This window comes from Ranitomeya variabilis, chromosome 2, assembly GCF_051348905.1.
Source record: "Ranitomeya variabilis isolate aRanVar5 chromosome 2, aRanVar5.hap1, whole genome shotgun sequence".
NCBI classification, from domain to species: domain Eukaryota; kingdom Metazoa; phylum Chordata; class Amphibia; order Anura; family Dendrobatidae; genus Ranitomeya; species Ranitomeya variabilis.
This window is the reverse complement of record NC_135233.1, coordinates 1,008,772,715-1,008,792,330: the sequence shown is the minus strand read 5'-3', so window position 1 is coordinate 1,008,792,330 and position 19,616 is coordinate 1,008,772,715. Positions and strand designations below refer to the sequence as shown.

General features: G+C 41.6%; 1 protein-coding gene across 2 annotated transcripts in view; it reads right to left on the bottom strand.

The window, feature by feature from the left end:
- Positions 1-19,616, bottom strand: part of EPHB1 (EPH receptor B1) — a 430,854-nt gene that overhangs the window by 47,612 nt on the left and 363,626 nt on the right. Inside the window, exons 6-8 of one of the 2 annotated variants that reach the window (XM_077291285.1) lie at positions 10,749-10,873; positions 8,067-8,229; positions 902-1,010 (exon numbers count right to left, since the gene is read on the bottom strand). In XM_077291285.1, coding sequence (XP_077147400.1) covers positions 902-1,010; positions 8,067-8,229; positions 10,749-10,873 — 397 coding nt within the window. Of the gene's footprint in view, positions 1-901; positions 1,011-4,975; positions 7,339-7,462; positions 8,230-10,748; positions 10,874-19,616 lie in introns of those variants that run through there. The other variant, XR_013221971.1, reaches the window with a different exon arrangement.

Below are 19,616 nucleotides of genomic sequence, written 5' to 3'. Positions count from 1 at the left end.
AAGCTAGAAAATATTTGTTAAAGAAGACTTGTCGCAAGATCAAAATTGGTCATTTTTTGTTCTTACTTTATTCCTACTGCAAGGGGTTTTTTTATATAATCCGCCACACAATTTTAGAGATATAGGCCTTTTTATTTTGTGCTAATCTTTATAGTTTTTACCAAAAGGGCAGCACTCACAGGATTCTCTAAGCCATGCCCCGTTTATAAAAAATACACAAATTATCACTAAATAGAAAAAAAATCCATATCAATGAAACTGTTTGGAAGATTAAAAAAAAACAAAAAAAAACGAATACTCAGGGGAGCAGCATGACCCAAACAAGGTTCTTCTTCTTGTTTGTGGTCCTCAGTAGTGGCTTCTTTATAGCAAGTTGATAATAAAGGCCTGTTTCTTGCAGCTTCTTATGTTGATTTTAAAATGTGCGTCATTTGAGAGGGCTGCTATCTGAGATGCCGTCAATTTGGGGCTTCAACAAACATACAAATGGAATACGTGCTCTGTTGCATCAGTGAAGCAGAGAGGACCCATTAAATATTACGGGGTGATTCTGGGTTCCATTTTTTTAGGGCAGAAGGAGAAAAATTCAGCATATAGCAGTTGTTTGCTCTAACAAACAGACACCAGACAAATCCAATAATAGTTAATGGGAACCCATGATAAACGATGAGACCCGTCTGTTTTTGTTTGAAGAACTGATGCAACAAATTATATACTCCGCAGAGTCCTACATACATATTTACTGTAAGTGCTATAGCAGAACCATTTATCAGGCATGTAATCCTCAAACAGACAGGAAAGACTTTATTGTAGAGTTCTTCACTTCACCGTTATATAAGCTCACAAAGAAATCTCTGCTATAACCCCATCAAGTGACATAAAGAGAGCGGAGCAAACTCACCTGCTGCAAACAATGGAGATGGCCACCAGAGACACTATGAAGACGACGCCTGCAGCAGCCGAGCCGGCAATCAGGGGAAGCTGCTCTCTGAGCTCTGATTTGTAATCCTCTAAAAAACGGAATATGAAAAATTACACAGGGCGCTGCCAGGCCGCCCTACAACAATCAGCCTTTTGTAATGTAACCTATCATCTGAGTCAGATAGAGCATGCAAGTGAACCTACAAATCTAGATCTCGAGTCCAGGTCTTTATTATATGTATGTTCCTTTCAAGATTCATGTTGAACCATAGAAAATGTCAAGTCTCCATTATGAGCTTCCACTCTTTTCACCCAGCAAAGGTCAGAAAATCTGTCAGAAACCTATCTTTAGTAATTTCTTGTGTACGTACAAATATATTCATATGATTCGCATGGTAAGATGTACATATCTTGCTTCCTTTATGCCCCCTGATGTCATTTAACATAAGAGGACATTGCTTATCTCTAAGTATTAAAGAGTAAAAGAACTCATCAATGGTGTTCTCGATGGAGCCCTAAGGAAGCTGTTACGTAATCCACATTCTGGAGGGTGACGATTAACATCTGGCTGTATGGTTGGGTGTGGACATCAAGGTGTAGCTCTGACAGTGAAAGGTTGCATCTGCCAAAAGAGGATCTGGAGCTTAAAGTAGTCCAAAATGTACCTCAGCCCCATATGAGACCAGCAATACAAATAAGGGTTATAGCTAGGAAGGGCAATGAGGACATCTGTTTAGAATCTGGAGCTTAAATTGATCCAAAAGGTCCCTCAGCACCATATGAGGAGGCCAACAGTACAAATAAGGGGTATAGCTAGGAAGGGCAATGAGGACAGGTCAGCACGATGGCTCACTGCAACCTTGCAGCGCTGGATTCCTGGGATCAAATCTCACCAAATACAACATCTACAAGGCATTTGTATGTTCTCCATATGTATGTATGAGATTCTTCTGGGTACTCCAGTTTCCTATCACATCCCAAAGACATACTGATGGGGAATTTAGATTGTGAGCCCCAGGTGTAAAGTAGCAGCAAATATATTGTAAGATAGCGCTTACTGAATGTGTTAGGGGACACTCGCTTAGCAACGGGATTCAGTCACACAGGCACGTTTTTCTCACAAAAACAGTCCATGCGGTTTATTATGCAGTCATAAACCAGGTTATGCACAGTTCGTTATATACTTCATAAACACAATAGGCACCAACAGATGACATTAAGTTGCAGTCTCTAAACATGCTGGACCTTATTCCGTCCAGTTACCATGGGTGACCGCACAGTTCATTAACTGACCCCCTGTCAGTACACACAGTTCCTCAACTCTGGGTTACTTTCCTGGAGCTCCTGCTCCACACGCTGACTCCTTGTCAGTCCTTGTTCCCAGGGAAGCTGCTGAATTGGGATCACCGTCCCGGACAATGCCTTGCTCACTAGGCCACCTGACAGTCCAGATCCTCAGACAGGCTGTAGCTCCCCCAATGCAGTGCCACCACAGGCTCTGCATACACTCCTTCACATGTGCTCTTCAGGAAGTATTATTCCCAGGACCTCCAACACAGGTTGGGCTATTCAGGGAGTCCTACTCCCAGGACTTCCAATACAGGCCTCTCAGCGCACTATTCAGGGGTCCAATCCCACTCCCAGGATCTCCCAACACACAAGTCTCTCGGATCCACGACCTCTCAGTGCACTATTCAGGGATCCGGTCCACACACAGGACCTGACCTCCCAACACACAAGCCATCCAGGATCTACACACTCTCCATTACAGAGACCATGAGACCACACCATGTTCACATTATGTAGTTGTAACCACTCCCATAGATGGGTGGTGTGTGTGGTTAGCCAGACCCGCCCAGCTCTTCCAGCTAACCCTGTAAGACTCCCTTTACAAACTCTACAAACACTTGTGGGACTACAGGTCCCAGAACAACAACATTACTTCAGGCTTACAGCGCAGACTCCCTCTGCAACACATACCGGCCATTTACAATCATGCAGGTCACTGTTTCACCATGATAATCACAGAAACGCCTCCATGTGCATCCCGAGGAGCACCTACAGTGCTACTGTTTTCGCTTTATATGTTCTTGGAAGTTTTGAGAACTGGAGATATGGAGTGAAGTAGTGGTCACGATAGTTGCTTACACAGAACAACAGATCATATTCATGACGATGAGATATATATATATATATATATATATATATGTATATATATATATATATATATATATATATATATATATATATATACACTGCTCAAAAAAAATAAAGGAAACAGCAAAATCCCCCATCCTAGATATCACTGAATGATTCCAGTTTTAAATCTTTATGCATTACATAGCGGAATGTGTTGAGAACAATAAAACCTAAAAATTATGAACATAAATCACAACTAAGATCCCACAGAGGTCTGGAGTTGGAATGATGCTCAAAATCAAAGTGGAAAATTAAGTTACAGGCTGATCCAACTTCAGTGGAAATGCCTCAAGACAAGGAAATGATGCTCAGTAGTGTGTGTGGCCTATACGTACCTGTATGACCTCCCTACAATGCCTGGGCATGCTCCAGATGAGGCGGCGGATGGTCTCCTGAGGGATCTCCTCCCAGACCTGGACTAAAGCATACGCCAACTCCTGGACACTCTGTGGTGCAACGTGACGTTGGTGGATGGTGTGAGACCTGATGTCCCAGATGTGTTCAATCGGATTCAGGTCTGGGGAACGGGCAGGCCAGTCCATAACTTCAATGCCTTCATCTTGCAGGAACTGCTGACACACTCCAGGCACATGAGGTCTGGCATTGTCCTGCATTAGGAGGAACCCAGGGCCAACTGCACCAGCATATGGTCTCACAAGGGTTCTGAGGTTCTCATCTCGGTACCTAATGGCAGTCAGGCTACCACTGGTGAGCACATAGAGGGCTGTGCGACCACCAGAGAAATGCCACCCCACACCATTAATGACCCACTGCCAAACCGGTCATGCTGAAGGATGTTGCAGGCAGATCGCCCTCCACGGCGTCTCCAGACTCTGTCACGTCTGTCACATGTGCTCAGTGTGAACCTGATTTCATTTGTGAAGAGAACAGGGAGCCAAAGGCGAATTTGCCAATCCTGGTGTTCTGCGGTAAATGCCAAGCGTCCTGCACGATGTTGGGCGGTGAGCACAACCCCCATCTGTGGACGTCGGGCACTCAGACCATCCTCATGGAGTCGGTTTCTAACCGTTTGTGCAAACATATGTACATTTGTGGCCTGCTGGAGGTCATTTTGCAGGGTTCTGGCAGTGCTCCTCCTGTTCCTCCTTGCTCAAAGGCTGAGGTAGCGGTCCTGCTGTTGGGTTGTTGCCCTCCTACGGCCCCCTCCACGTCTCCTGGTGTACTGGCCTGTCTCCAGGTAGCGCCTCCAGCCTCTGGACACTACGCTGACAGACACAGCAAACCTTCTTGCCACAGCTTGCATTGATGTGCCATTCTGGATGAGCTACACTACCTGAGCCACTTGTGTGGGTTGTAGAGTCCGTCTCATGCTACCATGAGTGTGAAAGCACAACCAACATTCAAAAGTGCCCAAAACATCAGCCAGAAAGCATTGGTACTGAGATGTGGTCTGTGGTACCCAACTGCAGAACCACTCCTTTATTGAGTGTGTCTTGATAATTGCCAATAATTTCCATCTGTTGTCTATTCCATTTGCACAACAGCATGTGAAATTGATTGTCAATCAGTGTTGCTTCCTAAGTGGTCAGTTTGATTTCACAGGTTTGATTTACTTGGAGTTATATTCTGTGGTTTATGTGTTCCCTATATTTTTTTGAGCAGTGTATATATACTGTATACAGCACATATATGTGTATATATATATATATATATATATATATATATATATATATATTCACACACATATACATATATACACACAGACTTGCCCCTTTAAAAGCAAGCCCAGGAGTGAAGGACTAAAAATGTTTCAGGCACGCTTTGTTGGTTCTGAATCCATTTTTTATCAACACAAGATTGAGATTGTTTTATTTTTTCTATTTTTTATTTTTCTGAGCATTTATAGGAGGAAAAAAAAATCAATTTGCAAGTGGCGGCTCAAGGACAAAGAATGAAAACTGTAGATATAACCATAGAGCAAGAAGGGAAGAACTACGAAGGTTGGATTCACTTAAGGCCTAATTGCACCAAGTAATTATCATTGGGATCAAAACTAGTGGTTATCAATAATGTCCTGTACAAATATATAAATCAATTCCTTGTAATATATAGGCATTAACTCTTCAGGGAACTTTCTTGACAATATCTTTCCATGGAGTAGGTTCTCTGATGACTGATAACAAGGAAGTTTATTGGAAAAGTGAAGAATGAAAAGCCACCTGCTCAAATCAGTGCGTGCCTATACCATGTGCAGACACTATAAGTACACATTAAATTATTGCTTTCCTGGCCCGATGATTTCAGAGGGAGCGATCGACTATTTAGTGTATACAGGGCTGACTAGAATTAAACTGGCACAGGAGGTATCTGGCATAAGCCTAATCCCTCCTCCCCATTCAGAAAAATGCAAGCTAGGCTATTCCAATGTGTATTGGAAAGTCAGTAGCCATAGCTGTTGGCCAAACAAGTGTATGGGCATCTAAACAGTAATTTACATAAAGATTGGCATCAAATCTACAAGCCATAGTAAAGTAGCTGAATGGATGGGTGAAAATGTTAATTTAGGCCAACTAGGATCCCATTACACAACACATAACAATTTCCAATAACTGCAGTTGCAGTTGGCTTGTAGAAATTAATACACCCAAGCTTTGTCCCAATATTAATAATACCTGGTTCCGTATAAACTAAACTTCCATCTAAGTTTTCTGTTACCATCAATTTAATCTAAAATGAGTATAATTAGGAATAGTTATTACAGGTCACTGGAGATAGACTTCCCATTGTTCGCTTCTGCATATTATTACACGATAGGCAGTGACATGTTTGACATCCCCTGGACACCTCATTGACTGGTTATGTCTCCCTCCCTTGTAGTCTTCCTGTACATACTGTATCTTATCTTCCTGCCCTTGTTCTCCTCCTTGTATTTCCTCCTGTTTAACTTTCCACTGCCTATGATACCTGACCTTTGGGTTTAATACTTCCCAAATGATTGTCCAACCCATACGACTTGTGACATTAATGAACATTCAACCAGGAAAAGGTGGTTCTGTTTTTGATGACCACATTTCCGTGTTGATAACTCACATGTTTCATAAAAGCTCAGAGATCAGTAATGGACTTTTAGGAATTAACGCTGAAGGACAGATGGTATCGGAAATGAAAGACAGGACAGGGTGGGAGATTTAACTCTTATCCGTTCTTTTGCTTTCTCTCATTCCATAGAATCCATTGTTTTACTCTTTGTTGTGTAAAAACATTAGGAAAAAATCCCCTTTGCTTTGTCTTGGCCAATGTCCACCTCACCTTTCTAGGGCACACGGTGCATAGAGGATTGGCAGGGAAGGCGTTAAGCTCTTTGGAACAATACATATGCACAGCATCTCTTGGCAAAGCTACCTCCTTTCCTAATGCCCAGACTCGGTAAGGAGTGATGCCCAGCAGTGTTACGCATGCAATAGCCTGGCACAGTGCCCCATGCCAGCGTGGGTGAAATGTTTCCGTTCCTGGAGGAGAACCCTCGTGTCTATCAAGCAGGGACACACGTGTTGAAATTTGATTGTTTAGCAATTGAGGGAAAATGAGAATGTAACTATAAAACATTGACGGAGCTGAGAAGAATTCTACACAGGATGGACCAAGAATGAGATATTCTGGACCTGTTCTCTGGAGGGAAGTTCCTAAATGTAAATACACAGAGTGTACATTGCATGAAATGTGTATGAAACACTCAGATTCAATGAGGCATATGTAGTTTGAAATCTAATATATGTTCCATTTTACACTTCATTGCCAACATCAGAATACGTTAACATGCCAATCAATTCTTCATATGGAATCTGATGGTAGCAACCAACCAAATGACCCATACAGATTGCTCATTTCCCTACATGTAGATAGTTATAAAAGAAGACATAATATGTATTGTATACATCATTGGATTTCTTCATTGAAATGTTATATATTATCTTCGCCTCGGTACAAATAGCTCTTATCTTTTGATTTCCATATTTATGTCGGGTAAGAACTGGTTTGGCTTTCAGCACCCAAATTCATTGGAGATTTGTGGCTCAAAGAAATATTCTTAAAAATGCAGTTAATGCAAGTAATAGAGTGTGTAGAGAGCCAGGGTGCCCTGCGTGTACAATAATTTAAGTTGTCACTTTCTGATGAAAACTCTGATATAGCCTCATACTGGCAAAACAGACCCTAACCCATTATTTCTTACCCCTGCTCCTGATTTTGTCGTATAAACTGTGGCCTAAACTGGTGTGTACTGGTATGGCAGACTCTTTAGTTTAACTTGTTAGTGTCCTTAAAGGAGTTGGCACTTTTTGACAAAAACTTAGAACTCTATTGCTAAATTTGTTGTATAAACCGTGGTCTAAACTGGTGTCTACTGGTATGTCAGGTCGCCTCATTTCTTAACCCATCATTTCCTCCTAGTCCCCACTTTCCAACATGTTATTATATAAGCCCTTTACTGCCCATGGTGTTGGTGTACAAACAGTGTAGACCACCACATCTATGGCTCCCAAGGTGGGACTGCTCTCCGGACTGCTTTCCCAGTTGCGTCCTCAGGTTAAATCTTTTACCATATGTGCAGATATAGATGATTAGCCACCAACATCATGGTCTAGGAGACCCTGCTATCAGCCAAAACATAGACCACAGGTAATGAGCAGCTAGCCTCATTTTTCTCTACAAAAATCAGTTGCTTGCAGAAAGTGTCCAATCTCTGACTAATGACTTATCAGTGGGAGAATTATAGGACATCCTGCAGAACAGTTGCAGCCTATGCTCCGATGTGGCCTCTTGATATAATTTTTTTGCTCCACTTATATGTCCACTATTATAATATCATGTCTCCAGTTACATAAGCACATGCGTCTCCTGAGACCATGAGCATCCGGATGGCGTTAGGACAATGTGTTGGTTAGGTGCTGCCTACTTCACGGCTGAGCTCTGATGTTTGCACTTACCATCAGTCAGGGTTTGGAAGCACATTTTCCCACTGTATTTCCCATAGCCTGCCACAGTTCGTGCTCGGACCTGCACCACATAGACTATTCCTGGCCTTAGTCCTTCTATACTTGCTGTGTTTGTCTGGCTTTTGGATATAGAAGAATTAAATTCGTTGTGATCCTAAAGAGAACAAGAAATATAGGCCATTGAGAAAAATAAATACGGTAGTAATGTCAAGTTACTTTCTTGGCAATGTCACATCCTATTAGTACTGAAATTTGTAATCTGTATGTCTCATCAAAAGTCAGCTCTGATCCGTCACATTCCTGTGCTTGGGGAAATGACCATCAGGAAGACATAAATGTGTGCCACACACAGACTACTGGACATCTAGAGTACCTAGCGTACTTTCTAATAACTTCTCAGTCACCTATTTTTTTTCTCTATATGGTCACTGTTATTTTAACTAACATTACATAGATCAATAGTACTGATACATATAAAAATATTGCAGTATATCTTATTAGATACATAGGTCTTTTTCTCCTCTTATGAGCCACTTCTCCCCATCTTCTGAATTTATCATTAATTCTGAAAAATATCTGAAATCCTCTTGACCAAGACAATAGCAGAACAAGATCACAGCTGTGTATTAATTCTATTGAGATGGGAGAGCAGCACAGAGAAAAGTGATAGGCACGGACGTACAACAACAGTGCTGCTGCTTGGTAGTAAGCGTTGGATTCACAACTACAATGCTCAGTTCTAGTGTAAAATAACCTTCATGCTGCTGCTGGTTCTGATCATGTGCCACAGAGACAGGACAGCAGCAATCCTTCATGTTTGTGCAGTATACAGGAGCTATCATAAGTGAAAAGTGATAGGCACAGACATACACCAACAGTTCTGCTGCTTGGTAGTAAGTGTTGGATTCACAACTACACTACTCAGTACTACTATAAAATAGCCTTCATGATGCTGCTGGTTCTGATCAAGTGCTACACACAGACAGGAGAGCAGCAATCCTTCATGTTTGTGGAGTATACAGGAGCTATCATAAGTGAAAAGTGATAGGCACAGACATACACCAACAGCGCTGCTGCTTGGTAGTAAGTGATGGATTCACAACTACAGTGCTCAGTACTACTATCAAATAACCTTCATGCTGCTGCTGCTTCTGATCATTTGCTACACAGACACAGGAGAGCAGCAATCCTTCATGTATTGAGGAGCCATCATAGCAAATAGACTGTGGACTCCTCCCACTAGTTCAGGGCCCACTGAAAAATATAGATAGAGCCTGCAGAGGTAGACATCTAAAAAATGCGGACACAAGTAAATAAATAAAACCTAAGATAAAAACAAAATGAGCAAATAATCTTTAGTACGTAAATAAATGGTAAAAGAGCATGTAAATACCATAGGGTACTTGGTTAACAGTTATCTTAAGTTCTGTTTGTTAAATGGCCACAGGGTGAACGCACACCTATGCGGCGTTGTACTTATACCAACACATGTTCTGGTTCAATTTTTGGGTTTTAGACAAGTTCTATAATGGCCAAAAATGGTGCTATACCTCATTCACACAAACACATCTTATTCTGAAAAGTCACCTAAAATGACAAGTACTCTCTAAAAGACAGAGCACAAAATGTCCAACACACTCGTCAGCATTTGACACTTGTTCAGTGGCTTTCTTGACAGCAGTAATTGTACCAAAGTATTTATATAACCAAGCAATGAGAATAGCATAGAATATAGCGCCACTATCGTTCAGTGGTCATAGGTGGTATTGCAGCTTAGATTTATTTAGGCAAATAGAGCTGAGCTGTCATACCAGCATCAGTGTTAATATTTTTAAAAAAATCATATTTCCTAATAAATTTAAAATATACTGTGGATTCCTAAAAAAACACATTTCTTAATGCAGTGAAACTTCTACAAGAAGCTTAGGTTCAGCACTGGAGCAGCATGATCGCCTTATATTCCTGCTTCCTGCTTATACTTATCTGTTTCACACATTATGACTGCCAGAACTGTGCACCGCAGACAAAACCAGCAAATAATAAGCTGCAAAAAAAAAAAGCAAAATGTGGTTCTACTTGTAACAGGTGATTCATGTATTAATTGGGATTTCTTCACTTGCAGAGCAGAGACAATAAATCTAATCACTGGTATTGTAATTTCAGCCAAACAGGGAGGAATCCACGTATTGTCTGAAAGAAAGGCTGATAACTGCAGATCAATGGACGGTGTCCAGACCACCGTGAATGGCTACTCAGGAGAGGAAATTCACAGTAATGATGTGAGTTCCAGTATATAATTTTATTCTATAAAACAAAACCACCATAGAAGGTCATAAAGGACCCCGGAGACCCCCAATTAGAAAATCCTATAGTTCCCCTAGTTTATATAGGAAGGACATAGTAACTGAAAACATAGAAAATTGTAGTGACCTCTAAGCAGGTACGACCACAGTATCCGGAACGGCAGCCAAGAAGAACGTTACTGAATTAGTAAACATTGCGTTCTTTATGGATCATTACGACTTCCATAATCATCAAAGCTGGGAAGAAGGCGTTAATAACGCACTTCTGCCATCCATTCTAAATCAGCGGTAAGCTATTCAGTGCTGGAAATGACTGGACAATTCTAATAAATGAGCAAATCTGCTCGAAAATATCCCATAAATGTCTCACCTTCTCATAATACCGGATCTCATAATCCAGGATGATGCCATTGGGTTGTTCTGGCTGCGGCCAAGAGAGGGTAATGCTCTTCATGGTTGCTCGGACTTGGTGCATGATGGGTACTGTGGAGGGAGCTGTGGAAATATAAGGGAAAACTTCACTTCAGTTACACTCCTGGTGGAATGTTATTATGGGGGCTTTCGCAATGTAGTTCTTAGAATAGTCCACCAATAAAATGTAAAATCTGGGATATATTACTTCTCATGGTGAAATCACACCCAAGCTAAACGCTGGCTGCCAAGTTCTACATACAAGATGCCAATAATTGAAACCCAAATTGCAGGAAATTTGCTGGATGGTTGCACAAAGTAAAGGCTTCGAGCAGACAGCCGATTATGGAAATGGCACTCTCATCAGACTCTGGTCAACATAGTGTGAACCGATTCTCTTGGATGAGGAGAAGATGGAGAACTAAATTTCTCTATCTTCTCCATTGTGTCAGTGCGTGGAAATCAGACAATACGTAGAAGTTATGAGTGGAGTCATCTTTTCCACTCATCCATTGACTTGGAAGGACGAGCGCGATCCCCTTTCTTTCCAATACTGTCCCATAAAAATTAAAGGGGTCAGGGAAAAACATGTTATCATCTATCGGCAATTATAAGTTATTCATCGGCAGGGGTCTCGCGGATGAGAGAATCTACAGTTGTCAGCATGTGCCCTTAGAATGGAGATTTAGTTCACGTGCTCGACAACTGCTCCATTGATTTCCTATGGGGCTGACAAGCGTTGGGCTCAGCTTTTTCCAGCAGCCCCATTTTGTAATGGATGGGTAAAAATTCCACCTTCTGCTGTTTAATATGGGACCTACCAATAAGTAATTTATCACATATCAAGGTGATAACTTATTTTCACTGGAAATCAGAATCAGGGACCATTGTTTTGGCTTACATGTGGTTTTATGTTGACCAGAGTCTCACTTTGGTATCATTTTTGGCTCATCCTGGAAATCCAGATGTCTCCAATTTTAGATGGAGGTACGAAGGTTTGTTCTTGCATGAATAAAAAAAACACACGAAAATTACATACTATGTCAGTGTAGAAAATACAGTAGGTACCCTGAGGTGGCACCATATCAGCCTATGTGACCATACAAAGCCTCACGTCACTGTACAAAGCCTGTGTGATGGTCATGACTGATCTGTGAGGAAGCTTTAACTCCTCTTAGAAATCAAATACGTGTCTGACCTTATTTTACACCAACAGCCCGTGCTAAGTTACTGATAATTAGTCTATTCTGAATGTATTTCCCAGTACATGATGGATACCGCACCAAGCACGCTGTTGTTATAAACTCGCTGTCAGGGTTTGGCAGAAACTATCACTTGTCTGGGACACAATCCAATAGTTGATAGAAAATCTTCACTCAATGATATGAGCGGTAAAAGGAATGTGTAAATGATGATGACTATTCCCCAATGCTTCTATCACTAGCGGTGGTCTTTATCTAATATAGACATGAAATGTACATTCCCGCCTACTGAGACAATATACATACAAGGCAATGACAAATGATGGACAAGACATTTTCTGAATGATGAATGACATAGCAATGGAGCTTAATATATATGTAACGGAGCTGAGTTCACCCTCTTGCATAATTTTCATCACAAGATACAGTATATGGGGTAAAGTATTGGGACAACAAACCATTTAACCTACAGGAGCTGTTATTACATACCATCCTACATCCATAGACAATAGTATGGAGTGGGCCCCTATGCAGTTATAATAACATCTACTCTTCTGGGAAGGCTTTCTTCAAGTTCTTGAAGATGTCTGTAGGAATTTTTACCCTTTCATCCTGAAGAGCATTTGTGAAGCCAAACACTGAAGTTGGAGGACATGGTCTGGTTCGTAATCTCCGTTCTAGCTGATCCCAGAGGAGTTGGATGGGGTCAAAACTCTGTGTAGACAATTTCTTTCAAATCAGAATTGCCCAATAATGTCTTTATGGACCTTGCTTTGTGCACTGAGCACAGTCACGACGAACAGAAAAGAGTCTTTCCCACACTGTTCCCACAAAGTTGAAGGCTCCAATTGTCCAAAATGTCTTGGTATTCTGAAGTATTAAGATTTCCCTTAACTTGAACTAAGTTGTCTTAGGCTGATTGCTGAAAAACAACCCAAGAGCACTATGCCTCCTCTACCAAACTTTACAAATAGCACAGTGCAGTCACTGAGGTAACGTTCTTCTCCTGGCAGTGGCCAAACACACACTACTCAGCTGCTTGGCCATGGAAACCCACGCCATGAATCTCCCCGCGCACAGTTTTTGCACTGATGTTAATACCAGAGGAGGTTTAGTCTTCGCAGTTATGGAGTTATCAGAGCGTTGGTGACTTATTCACATTGCTCCTCAGCACTGGGGGACCCCGCTCTGTAATTTTACCTGGTTTCTACTTCATGGCTGAGTTGTTGTTGTTCCTCAATGTTTCTATTTTCTAACCCTAACCCTAAGTATTAACACTTAAAGATGATAGTGGAATTTTTATGAGGTTAAGGAATTCAATGAACTGACTTGTTGCAACAGTGATGACCTATTACAGGACCGCACTGGTATTAGGAAACTCTGTAGAAGGAGCCATTCTTTTACAAATATTAGCAAAACCAAACAGCATGGCGAGGGGCTGGATTTTATACGTCTGGGGCAATGGAACTTACTAAGAAACCCAAATTTAATGATAAATGCAGTATACCACTACTTTTGTTGATATCCTTGCTGTTTTGGGTTAGAAACTCACACAGGTTTGGACTGTTGCTCATTTACAGGCACTGCAATATGTAGTGGACACTACTGGATCTCCACACTTCTGCAAAAGCACCACTAGTGGGTCCAGACCCAGAAGCTAGCATTTTGAAGGATTTCAAGGTTAGTATTTGACATCATGCCATGAACAGACATAAACAGAAGAGGGTCACTGTGCAATAACTGTATTTGGGACCTTTGCAGTCCAATTGCTCTTTATAACGTACAGTTCCACCTGCTTTGTTGCTTTGTTGTTGTTGTTCTATGTTGCACCCATGCGATTTCCACCCCTGAATCTTGCAGATCACAGGATGTTCTTCTGAGGGAGTCACCAAGGATCACTTGTAATCTGTCGGAAGCTTATTAGCAAGTGCTTGATTTCCAAACAGCGCCTCCGGAGGGGAAGTGAAGCATTACACTGTTTCCATTGAAATCTGTGGGCTGTTCTTGTACTGCACAGACATGCTGCATCCTTAGGACAGAGAGATGTGAGACATTAATGCTTTGCTGATAGATAAAGGTTTGGAGTGAGAGGTCCTCACTTTCATTTATTAACTCTAGATTCCCCTAATACAGTATTTAAAATAGCAGGTTTACTAAGCCAGACATCATCTTTAAGACTTCTTTTTTGTACTATATAATCAGCTCTGTTTGTATCATTTTCAGATGACTCAGGTTATAGAAAACAGTATGTGCCGATCATGTGCAGCCTGCAGTGAAAACATAAGTGTGAATTATACAAAAAGATGACAGCCGTAATGCCAATTTGTATTATGTAGTAAAGTTCATCTTGTAATTGCTTCTGTAATTAATCCACGTTAAGCTTTGCGCTAAGACAATGCGATGTGATCCTTCTAGATAAACCTATTATTCCAGAAGCCCGGCCTTCAGTATAACACTGCATCTTATGAAGGCCTCGTATAATTCCTAAGTTTGCAATCAGAGGCGCTCGGGTCTCCCCCCGATTCCTCGCTGCTTTGCATAATGCTTCATTTCAGAGGTCAGCTCTGTTTACTTCTCAGATACAAGGTCTCTCTTTCAAGTGCACGCAGGAGGCAGAAAGCCGACGCTTCTTCTGTTTACCCAGATCTCCTCTAAGCCGCCTTTTTTGTTTTCTATTCCTATCCTTTTGGAGAAGGATGTTAATTTCCTGAAATTAAGCACTTAACTTGATTGCTGTTTTGTTAATTGCAGGCTTCATAGCTATGGCACTGTTGCGTGGTTAGCATGGGTAATGCAGAAAGAATCTAGAAAGCTACAGAAACAAGATCACCGTTGAGTATTCTTCTCAAAATTACATTGCTTCGCATAATTGTTCATGTACGTGGCACAGTAAGCCTTTAGCTTAAATATTGGATGTTGAACTACCAGTCCCTGCATTCCATGATAATGTATGAGGCTACAGATTGCCTCTGTATGCTCTCGTCACCAAGCTACGCTTAGTTTTATGGAACATTTTTACCTTTCATGGCCCTTTTTTAGTATTACTACTTTATAGGATGATTATTGTGCCTTCCGTTACCGATTACTTAAATTTGCAGCCCTAATAGAGCTTCCATAGTGGTTCATGAACCCTCTGATGCACTTCCTTATGCCTCTGATTTCTTACAGAGGAATTGTGATGTGACGGAGGGAGAAGTTTTGAGAGTTTCGGTCAAATTATGTACAAAACATTTTTAAAAAATGGTGGTATTCTGTATCGGAATAATTAGTACTAAAGAAAAAAACATGCATGCCCTAATATAGATTTTTTCTGAATCGTAAGGCAGGTATATGACGTGATGGTTTTTTAAGAGTTTGGGAGGCAACAACTCAACTCATCACATCACCACCTACTGAAATGCGGTCTTTGTTTTCATTGGAGTGCCCTGCAGTCTTCTAGTACACATCTTCTAAGTAATGGTCAAATCCTCAACTTAAACATGCAAAGCTGAGCATAAAAAAAGGGTCTTTGAAAGTCAACAGTCCATTTATATCGATTCCCTCTTTGCTCTAGAATCCACAATACACCTGAGACAACCCTGAAATGTGTAACAGGATATTCTACATACGTTTCAACTGCTCTGTTGAATTCTATAGGGAAATGTAGGCGCTCTATGCATGCACACCCATTTATATGTGCTTGTAATGAAAAAAGATGATCAAAGTATTAAAAACTAAAAATTAGACGCTCCTATGCAGCCTAGATAACTGTTGGGCCAACAGCTCTGTTATACATCTGTACTGGGTCTTTGATCTGCTCCCTTTACTCTGGTCCGCGGAACTCTGTTGTGCTCCACATCGGGCTTTGCAGGTTGCCTTCGCGTGACCCTTGTTTAGCCATCTTTGCATTGTCCCAAGTTTCATTGCACTGCACCTGTACTTCCCGTCCTGAGTCTCCTGCACGTGCCGAGTCCTTGTTAACTGTATGCCTTCTTTGCTTGTTGCACAAAAGCCCAGGGCCCTTGTGTCTCCCCCGACTTTGGGATGGAGGATCCATCTTACCAGGTGAGCTGAACCAAGATCTCCCTCTTGACTCTCCCATACACATTGATGATTGATTCTAATATTTCTTCTCTATGGGAAGAACAATGTTTGCCTACTCTGACACTGATGTCGAGAGTTGGGGGCCCCCCATAAACATTAGATAGCCACCTGTTCTTATCAAAATTAGTTGGTCTGACCAACTATAACCTAAAGTGTAAGGCCATGTGCACACGTTCAGGATTTTTCACGTTTTTTTTGCGTTTTTTCGCTATAAAAACGTGATAAAAATGCGAAAAAACGCTAACATATGCCTCCTATTATTTACAGGGTATTCTGCATTTTTTGTGCAAATGTTGCATTTTTTTCCGCGAAAAAATCGCATCGTGGAAAAAAAAGCAACATGTTCATTAAAATTGCAGAATTGCGGGGATTGATCTGCTTACTTCTCGCACGGGGCTGTGCACACCATGCGGGAAGTAAGTAGATTATGTGCAGTTGGTACCCAGGGTGGAGGAGAGGAGACTTTCCTCCACGGACTGGGCACCATATAATTGGTAAAAAAAAAAGAATTAAAATAAAAAATAGTCATATACTCACCCTCTGATGGCCCCAGGAGTGTTCCCGCCTCTCCGGTGCATGCTGCCGCTTCCGTTCCTATAGATGGTGTGGTGAAGGACCTGCGATGACGTCGCGGTCTTGTGATTGGTCGCGTGACCGCTCATGTGACCGCTCACGCGACCAATCACAAGCCGCGACGTCATCGAAGGTCCGTCACACACAAACCATCTATAGGAATGGACATCGCTGAGGAGATCGGCTGTCTGCAGGTGAGTATAACCATTTTTTTTAATTATTTTTAAACATTCTATCTTTTACTATAGATGCTGCATAGGCAGCATCTATAGTAAAAAGTTGGTCACACTTGTCAAACACTATGTTTGACAAGTGTGACCAACCTGTCAATCAGTTTTCCAAGCAATGCTACAAATCGCTTGGAAAACTTTAGCATTCTGCAAGCTAATTACGCTTGCAGAATGCTAAAAAAAACGCGAAAAAAACGGAAAAAAAATGCAAAAAAAATGCGGATTTCTTGCAGAAAATTTCCGGTTTTCTTCAGGAAATTTCTGCAAGAAATCCGGACGTATGCACATACCCTAGGATTAGTGATTCTTTTGTTGCCTTCAGATGTAAAGCAATTTAAAAATCTAAGGGGTTCTAAGAGTCTTAGTGTACTTTGAATATATATCTGAGATATAGTGATAAGTTAAAAAAAGGAAATAAATCTAATTACTATCCTCTGTGCTCTCCAAATCACATCTCACCACCTGTGCACTTGACCCAACCCCGTCCCACATCATCCCAAACCTCACCACAGTCTTGATCCAAATCCTAAACCAATTCCTTCAACCTATCACTAATAACTGGTGTATTCCCCTCATGCTTTAAACATGTCTCAATCACACCAATCTTAAGAACCCTCCCGTGACCAATCTTCTGTGTCTAGCTACTGTATCGCCTCATATCACTTCTCCTCTATGCCTTAAAATAATTGGAACAGCATGTCCATCTTGAAATATCCTCTCACCTCTTCGCCTGCTCTGTCCTTGACAGATTTCAATCTGGCTTCTAACTGCATCATTCAACTGAAACTGTCCTAACTAAAGTCACTAATGTCCTACTAACCAGCAATGTCAAATGACACTACATTGTCCTCCTCCTCCTGAACCTGTCCTCTGCCTTCAAGACAGTGGACCATTCCCTCTTACTACAGATTCCCTCATCTCTTGACATCACAAACTTGGCTCTATCTTGGATCTCTTCATACCTATTGGTCCAGACATTCAGCATCTCCCACTTATACACCACCTCCTCACCTTGCCCCTGCCTCCTAGGCTCAATTCTAGGACCCCTGCTCTTCTCCATCTACACTTTTAGCCTAGGACAGCTAATAGAGTACCACGGCTTTCAGTTTCATCTCCATACTGATGACACACAGATTTACCTCTCTGGACCCGATATCTCCTCCTTACTAAACAGAATACCACAATGTCTTCATCTTTCTTCGTTGCTCAATTTCTAAAACTTAACATATACAACACAGAATTCATCATCTTTTCCCCATCTCACTCAAGACCCCTCAGCCCCAACTGATGTATCTATCAAAGTCAATGGCTGCTCACTCTTCTCAGCCGCGCCAGCTCGCTGCCTCTCCTTCAAACCAGATATCCAAGCCCTTTGCACCTCCTGCCGACTCTAACTCAAAAATATTTCCCGGATTTGTACATTCCTTATCCAAGATTCTGCAAAAACACAAGTATATGCGCTCATTATCTCCCGCCTCTAATACTGCAACCTCCTGCTCTGTGGCCTCACTTTTAACACTTATACACCTCCAATCTACACTAGACTCTGCCACCTGACTAATCCACCTGTCCCCCCTTCTTACACGGCCTCCCCTCTCTACCAATACCTTCATTTGCTCCCCATTTCCCAAAGACTCCAGTTCAAAACCCTAACTATGACATACAAAGCCATCCACAACCTGTGTCCTCCATACATCTGTGACCTCGTCTCTTGGTACTTACCTGCACGCAACCTCCGATCCTCACAAGATCTCCTTCTCTACTTCCCTCTGATCTACCCTTGCACAATTGCATACAAGATTTCTCCCGTGCATCCCCCATACTCTGGAACTCTCTACCTCAACATATCAGACTCTTGCCTACTGTGGAAACCTTCAAAAGGAACCTGAAGATCTACCTCTGCCGACAACTGGCAGTAATCCTCTATCCACCATACTGTGCTGCACAACCAGCTCTACCCTCACTATCCCTTGTAGACAAAGCCCCCGCGGGCATGGTCCTCTCTCCTCCTGTAACAGTCGGTGACTTGTAATGTTTAAGATTATTATACTTGTTTTTAATATGTATACCTCTTTTCACGTGTAAAGCACTATGGAATAAATGGCGTTATAATAATAAAAAATATTAATTTTTAGAAAATTAAGGATTTCTCATACAGCAAACACTATCAATAAGTGATGCAATATCTTAATAAGCATACAGTAGTCTCAAAGTCTAGTTGATGACATAAGCCACAGTTCAATATGACAGAGGACCATCATTTCAAAGTTTTGTTCCTTAGAAGTCCACTGAGGCATATGATGTCTGTGGCTCCATATAATCATGATGGGATAACGCAGGAGACAAACCCAAACACCATAAAGGTCAATGTAAATTATTCATGACCACAACAGTCTCAGGAAAATCACATGGCATTTTCTTTTACTTCCATTGGGAAAAAACTCCACTTTCTTGGATTACAAGATTGTTCCACCATGACACAATAGTCATGTTAGATACGCCGGCTCTGTAAAGGGAAAATGATTTGCAGCAGTTTGTCTCAAAGACGCCTGATGTGTGTGTGAATGAACAGTGTGAGGACGTTCACGGGGTTAATTAAGAAGAGCGCTTCTTGTAAGAAGCTTGGACCATGTGTGAATTTCCAGCAGCTGCCCGGTACATAAAAGATAAATGGCTATGCTGAGATCCTCTGAACGGATTTGATAGATGTGTTTGCATTAATGGATATTGAAACTTGTT